The 7,500-nt window shown below is 35.7% G+C and overlaps 2 protein-coding genes across 5 annotated transcripts in view; one reads left to right on the plus strand and one right to left on the minus strand.

Moving 5' to 3' along the window:
- LOC106876890 (uncharacterized) overlaps nucleotides 1-4,156 on the minus strand; it is a 36,426-nt gene extending 32,270 nt beyond the window's left edge. Inside the window, exon 1 of one of the 4 annotated variants that reach the window (XM_014925633.3) lies at nucleotides 3,300-4,156. In XM_014925633.3, coding sequence (XP_014781119.2) covers nucleotides 3,300-3,610 — 311 coding nt within the window. In that variant the 5' untranslated portion in view covers nucleotides 3,611-4,156. Of the gene's footprint in view, nucleotides 1-3,083 lie in introns of all 4 variants that reach the window. The other 3 variants (XM_014925636.3, XM_014925634.3, XM_089350883.1) reach the window with 3 other exon arrangements.
- Nucleotides 4,157-4,701: 545 nt separating this feature from the next.
- The window catches only part of LOC106876888 (hydroxyacid-oxoacid transhydrogenase, mitochondrial-like), a 50,481-nt gene continuing 47,682 nt past the window's right edge, over nucleotides 4,702-7,500 (plus strand). The window contains exon 1 of the mRNA XM_014925631.3: nucleotides 4,702-5,891. Within this exon, the coding sequence (XP_014781117.2) occupies nucleotides 5,827-5,891 (65 nt within the window). The 5' untranslated portion in view covers nucleotides 4,702-5,826. The remainder of the gene's footprint in view (nucleotides 5,892-7,500) is intronic.

Below are 7,500 nucleotides of genomic sequence, written 5' to 3' on the forward strand. Positions count from 1 at the left end.
CAAACACAGACACACACACACACAAATATACACATATATCCAACAGTCTTCTTTCAGTTTCCATGTATGAAATCCACCCACAAGGCTTTGATCGACCTGAGGCTATAATATATATATATATATATATATATATATATACTAGCAGAGATACCTGGTGTTGCATGGGTTACATGCAATTAAAGAATTAGACTTTTCTGTTATATTTTCTCTAATGAAATAGAATATCTATGATTCGAATTTCATCAAAATTGCAGGTGAGGGTTTTTTTCCCTCTTTACACACCCTAAAAAAATTCTAATCATGACACATGTATCCCATATGACTGATCTTTATGCGCAGATTCCAAAATTACAGTCTTATGGAACCTGTTAAAAGGATTTTGCTCCTGAAAATTGGAGGTCATGGAGTTCTAAAATGTGGGAGTTAAGGCTCCTATTGGGGGTGGGTGTCTTAATGTCAATCAGAGAAGTTGAATTGTTGAGGATCTTTTTAACTTGGGTCTTATATTTATTGTTCGAATTTCTTTGAAATAGGAAATATATGTATGTTCACTGGGTTTGTAAAAGAGAGCAAAGCTACAGGAAACCAAAAGACGAATGATCACAATAAGCAGTTAGCTACCCTACCCTAGTCATTACCACTCCCCAATGTAGGATTCCTCACTATACAGATAACAGGCACAGCTGTAAGATGCATTACAGATCTATAGCAGTTGGAAGGGTGTGACCCAACTCAAATAAACATTAACAACTGTGTGATGTGAGGTCTAAGGGGAAATGAAAGTGTCACCTCTGGAGTTTGCAAATGACCACTATACCGATACGTAACTGGACAGAATAAATTTACAATCTATAGATGTCTTTGAATAACCAGTCACTCACCTGGGAAGGCCTTGAAATTAATGTTACCACCTGGGGACTATGTGTGACCCAGTGATAATAAAAAGACTCAAAGGAGGTCTGCAACCAAATAACTTTACTCAACACTTTACAACTGAATCAGTGGAGGCAAAGGTACCTCTCATTTACTTGACAATTTATGCACCACATCTCTGCTAGTTATATATATGTGTATATATAAATGCATTTGTATATACCCATATATATGCATACACACACATATAGGTGGAAGTGTGGTTGTAGGTGCTGGCATGGCTGCAGGTGCAGGCATGGCTATTGGCACAGATGTAGATGTGTGGTTAAGAAGTTTGCTTCTCAACCATGTAATTTGCATTCAGTCTCATTGCATATCACCTTAGGTGTCTTCAGTTATAGTGCCAAGCAAACTAAAGCCATGTGAGTTCATTTAGTAGATGAAGACTGAAAGAAGCTCAGTGTGTGTGTGTGTGTCTACGTTTGTGTTCCCTTTACTTGACATTACGTAATAATTTTAAAGGAATTTTCACTATCATACATGCAATGTCATTCATTTCCAATATTCGGCAAGAATATGTCTGGCCATGGGGAAATATTACCTTCTTTGGAAACAGATGAGGGTTGATGAATGTACAAACATCTGCCGGTAGAAAATCTACCTCAATAAACTTCATTCAACCCATATGAGAATGGAAAAGTAGATGAGAAAATGATGATGATTATGTTGATATATATTTCATCCCACGTTTTGCTCCCAGTTATTCTTTTTCTTGGAAATACTTTGTTTTGTCACTCATCCTGCATTCTCACCTATTTTCAACTGAATATACCTTACTCCTGTGCTTCATATCATAACTGCCATATTTCAACCTTAACACCCTCCCATTTCTGCTATAATTCTCAACAGCCTCTCATATTTGCCATCAATGCCAGCCTCACTTTTGTCCATCTATGTACTCCTACATATCTCTGACTTCCATCTCTGTCACTGTATATCCTTCTCTCTTCCCCCTACTTTACATCGTCTCCATGTATTCATGGTTTTATTGTATTGCTGCTTTACACCACCTTTTTGTACTGCTACTCATCACTTCCTTCTGCTTGACTCACCTCAATTTCCTTCACCTTCCCCCATAAACTGATATTTATCATCGACCACACTTCTACCCTTTTTCAATATTCACTGCTTTTACCCCTATTCCCAACTTTTCACACTTTTTAAAACTTCTCTACCCACTCTTCCCAATCCTTTGTCCAATTCTCTCTGACAATCACCTTCTTGTATCCTGAGAGTAAACCCTGACAACTCGTCACCAGTATCTTTATGTTTCTTTCCTGCTGGGGTAGTCGTGTATCTTCTCAACAGCAAGACACCTGTTCTAGAGGAGATACATGACTACTTTAGCTGCAATGACAACTGAGCAGCATATGCTTTAATACGACCGAAACATTTGTTACTTTAACTAGTTGATTTTAAAGATGGCATACGCTCTAATCTGCATTGTCTTTATTCAAAAATACTCATCAACTGATTTTTCTTGAGTTATGTTGTTTAATTGTAGCTTTGAGATTTTAAACATTCCTCGAACGAGTTTTTGTCTACTAAATACTTGAAAATCTCAGTTGATCGAAGTTATGTTACATTTTATGTAACATGTGAGATCTTACTATACCAAAGGCTTTACTCAACAAATAAATCTGTCAACATTCGTCTGGTTTGGAAGAAAGAACTCACTTATCACGTGACACTTCAGTTATTAAAAGAATGTGAAACCAGTAAAAGAATACACAATACTCATAACATTACATTTTTTAAAGAAATAACCAACGATTCAACAATTAAGTTATACAACATATGTATACTGAATACTTTTTAAGTATAAAATATCTACTTAACAATGTTAGTAGAGTTTGATTCAATACAATAGTAACTGTATCAGATTGTTTTTGTATAGTCAACGAAAGAACTTTTGCGTTTTTACATTTTCTTGATTTTAGTTTTATTGTTGAGTTTATGGTCGTGATCTAAATGATTGACGCTTCTGTAAAATTTCTCTCAACAAACTCCCTCACTGTCTGTGGAACCACATTTAAATTCTATATCATAGCACATCATATCTGATGTAAAAGGAAGAATGTTCTAGCTAGGAGGCTGACAATGCACTAAGATTCAATTTTGATAGATCACTAAATGTATTATTTACTTACTTTCGTGCCATACAATCGTATGAAACTATTTATTATTCAGCATGGTTATTCAAATGATGATTGTAGTGTGGTAAGCACCAGGTCAAATGAGGCCAAATCATAGTCGCTGTACACTTATGCCACTAATGTCTTTTATAGAGAAATTTCCCTGCAATCAGTTATCAAATCTGAGGCGTCACGCCTAAAGACGAAACAAATTTACTTCGTATTACTTACCTTTGGCTATTTCGTTTCGAATTTGTTCTTTTATACACATTAGGTTTATTGACAATTTCAACATCACAGTTGACGTTGCTCCGATTTTCTTCTACGACGCTTTCGCCTTCTCTTGAAAGCGATTTCTTTTCACTGGCTTTCAACAGGCTCTTGGTCAAATTTTCGTCTGCCAGAACTGCATCATATTTTGAACTATTGTTTGGTGACGGAATTGACGATGATGTTGTTGTCACCGTATCATCAATGATGACTGTATTTAGTTTCGGGCTGGACTCGGGAGTCATAAGACAGAGGGCAGCCTTTTCTGTCATTACAATATTTTCTGCCAGTGTGCTTTGTAAAGTTGGCAGTAAATGAATATAGCAGTATTGTTGTAATTATATACATATGAACACACACATATATTAGTGTATTTGGATTTTTTCGTTACACCCTAACACAATACATTTTTCACTTGTGTATGTTTTTATTCATGCGTTTATGTCAAGTAAACATATCCAGTTAACCGTTATTTCTATGTAAACATTTATCAGAAATGTGTATATGGCTTAAAACATGTGAAGTTAGTGTAAAGATAAACAAAAGATTTACGAAAGTATAGTACAACTTCAGTTCTTATCTCAGTTATTTAAAATTCAATCACCAGATACATACGATTATCGCCACCTTTACTAAAAGAAACACGAACTTACAACTCCTCTCAAACTTTCAAAATACTGTACGCCTCGTAATTGGGGCATTCCACTTCACGCATATGTGAGGGGTGGTGTGGATTAGTTGACGTTTAACAACCACTAACTTCCATTCATATTTATTAACATTTATATTTATACATCAGCCTGTCAAATACACACACATGTATGTGCTGTAAAGTTCCTGACCGAGATTAGTTTTAGTATTAGTAGTAGTGTTTCCAAAATTTTACTATATTAATATTGTTAAATTTGATGTGCTAGTGCTAAATAATTCCAAGAATATTGATAAAATGAAAATAAATTTAATAAATTTTGTAACGAAAACTAAGAGTAACAGAGAATAAGTTATTTGGTTGGGACTGCTGTCTGAGATACAAATTACGGTACAGCCTAAAATAAAAACTTATTGGCCATAACGAAAGATGACCAACTTATTAATTGTGGACACAGGATGCGTAATACTTTTGCTTTAAAAGAAAAAAAAAAGGTTTCTTGTCTGTTCATATATGTACTGGATACAGTGGATATTGTTTTACGTTGCTTAAACACAAATACTTTATATTTTAGTAAAAGTTAATAAATGAATTTTTTTAAATGTAACGTTTCCGTTTTCCCAAGAGCATTAAGAGCGTAGATTTAGAACCTGAGAATTATGAAGGGTAGAAAAATAAAAATATGACCGGCTAGTGATGGTCGTGAGTTGAATTGTTAGCGTGTCGGACTAAGTCAAAATGCTTAGTGGCATTTCTCCTAAGTTCAAATACTGCCAACGTTCACTTTGCCTTTCATCCTTTCGGGGTCGATAAATTAAGTTCCAGTCAAGTGCTAGGGTCGATGTAACTGACTACCCCACCCACCAACAAATTCTAGGCCTTGTGCATACAGTAGAAAAGATTATTATTATTATTGTGACGATCTGGTAGAATCGTTGGTATGCCGGACAAAATGCACAGCGACAGTTCTTCAGGTTTTACGATCTGAGTTCAAATTCTGCCGAGGTCGACTTTGCCTTTCATCCTTTTGGGGTCCATGAAATAAGTGCCAGTTGAGCACTGAGGCCAATGTAACCAACTAGCCGCTTCCTCCAAAACTTCAGGCATGCTTATAGCAGGAAGGATTATTATTTATTATACGACTAGGAGGAAGGGCAGCTCAAACACTTTCCCCAAGATCTAATACGATTTAATAAGAAACGAGTTGAGAGTTATTCTCCAAGAGGAGATCTTGTGCAAATGCATGGAAAACAGTTGACTCCACTAAAGGCGGATGGACTGTGCAACTAATTCGTAGCTACCTAATGATATCTAGCTCAGTTTCTAAGTTCAAATACTGCAGTGGTTGACTTTGCAATACATATTTCAGAATTTGATATAATATCTGTAACATTCGAGATGAAATATACCACTCATAATTTCATCCAACAAAATTTCACCTGTGTCTTGTTAAAGAAATCAATATTTAAAAGTATCTATTTTTTAAAACTTTAGATATAATTTAAAGATGAAAAACTTTCCGCTGAAACCAGTTCAACACCCGCACGATTTTCACTAGTGAAAATCGTGCATGTGTTAATCTGAAAATTTACCGAAAAGTTAAACAAGTTATTTCTTTTTACAATTTTTATCATGATTTTGATCTGATATGGTGTACTGGAGCAAATATTGGTAAACTTTGCTTAGTGTTAATCGTGCAGTAATTACGAACTGATCTAAAAGAAGAAGTGGTGTAAGGTGTCCACCCCTCTCGTATCAGTTGAGTCTAAGGCTGATAAGCGGTAGTAACTTTCACCTGTAGTCTTGTTACCGTGTAACTTGAATACAGTGGAAAGCACGATGGTGAGATTTTACTTTAGCAGAGAAAAAGTTAGTCGTTTGATGCGAGCAGTTTCATCGAAATGGTGAGTTTATTAAACATTCTTATTATTAACGCTCGAGGGAGTAGTTGCAGATTGATATACTAATATTAGGCCAAGAAATGTCTATGGTAGCACATATATGCAATCAAACATGCGAACTAGCAACTTTTAATTATTTGTTTCTTAGTCTCGGTTATTTTATTTTGTTTGGGCTGGCCGGAGGCAATAAATCCGCGAATATATATATATATATATATATATATATATATATGTGTGTGTGTGTGTGTGTGTGTGTGTGTGTGCATTTAAATATATATAAGATTTTAAAACCTGCAATCTTTGCATTTTGAAGTTAACGGGCTTAACAAGAGATTTTGTTGACTGTGAGCAAGTCAAAGTGATTACATAAAAGTTCCTTTACTGAGAACGAGAGATACATGAAGCGTGCTGCGAACGAAAAACAGTGTAATGTTTTGGGGTAATTTCCTTAATTGCAGAAAGAATAATTATAAACGAAAGACGGAGGCGACCGGTGTCTGCGATCCTTTATTATTATATTTTCTTTTTATTCCTCGTTGGCATTTTAATGAGACCACGGTCGATTCTTTTGCGCAGACACAAGCACGGCAGAGTATTTAAGGAGTCACTTCTAAACCACGTGATTTTTAGTTCGGTTTCTTTGCACGACACTTCATCCAAGTGTATTTGCCACAGCTTTGAATTAACGAAAAGAATTGACATTTAGTTGGCGGAAACCGTCGTCTCTGCACATATATCTGTCAGGAAAAAAAACAAACAAAAAAAAAAAAAAACCAGTGTGTTTGATAGAAACCATCTTGGTTAGTTTGTGTAACTCAGACGGATACTGGTGGACATTGAAATTAGACACTGAGGGAAAATGGCTGTAACTTTTTTATTTTTTAATTTTGGCGATTTTCGTTTTCGATAATGTGCTCTGTATGTCACTGTCATGCGATTCCCACTAAAAAATTTTTTTTAAAAAACCAACCCCCTCCCCCTCCCCCTCCCCACACACGGGGGAGGGGGTGATTTTTTTTTTTTGGCGATTTTCATTTTTGACATGTCCAGGTCGTACGAATAGCCTTCTCGCAACTTAGATGTGAAAATGAACGGCTTACATTTATATTGAAACAGAAAAAGGATCACATGTGGAATCCCCACCACGAAACTTGATATGCTAGAAATAACAGCTAAACGCAGACAATCCAAATCTTGCATTTACTCAGAAAGTTGAACTGCGAGTTTCACGCTTTTTACCAGAGAACATATATTCGAAAACGAAAAATACAAAATTAAAAAAAAATAGAAAGAAAGCCTGTAACAAAATTCGAAAGCAAAAAAAAAAGAAAAAAAAAACTTTCAATTCCCCCCACCAAGCAGGCTATTTACATGCTAGAAATAACAGCCAAATCTGGTCAGGGTTAGGGTTAGGGTTAGTGTCAGGGTTAGGGTTAGGTTTACCCTAACCCTAACTCAAAACCTAACCCTAACCCCGTTTGCCAAAGCGCATTTTTTTCCTTCATATTTATTTCATATAAGGTGCACTTCAACTACTACACTATTTTTTTTTCACTTTTTCCACCGGGTGTGGATCTATATAAAAACCGGAGGGGGGGGGGATCGACATTTT

This window comes from Octopus bimaculoides, chromosome 4 (genome assembly GCF_046866305.1).
Source record: "Octopus bimaculoides isolate indiv1 chromosome 4, ASM4686630v1, whole genome shotgun sequence".
Taxonomy (NCBI): domain Eukaryota; kingdom Metazoa; phylum Mollusca; class Cephalopoda; order Octopoda; family Octopodidae; genus Octopus; species Octopus bimaculoides.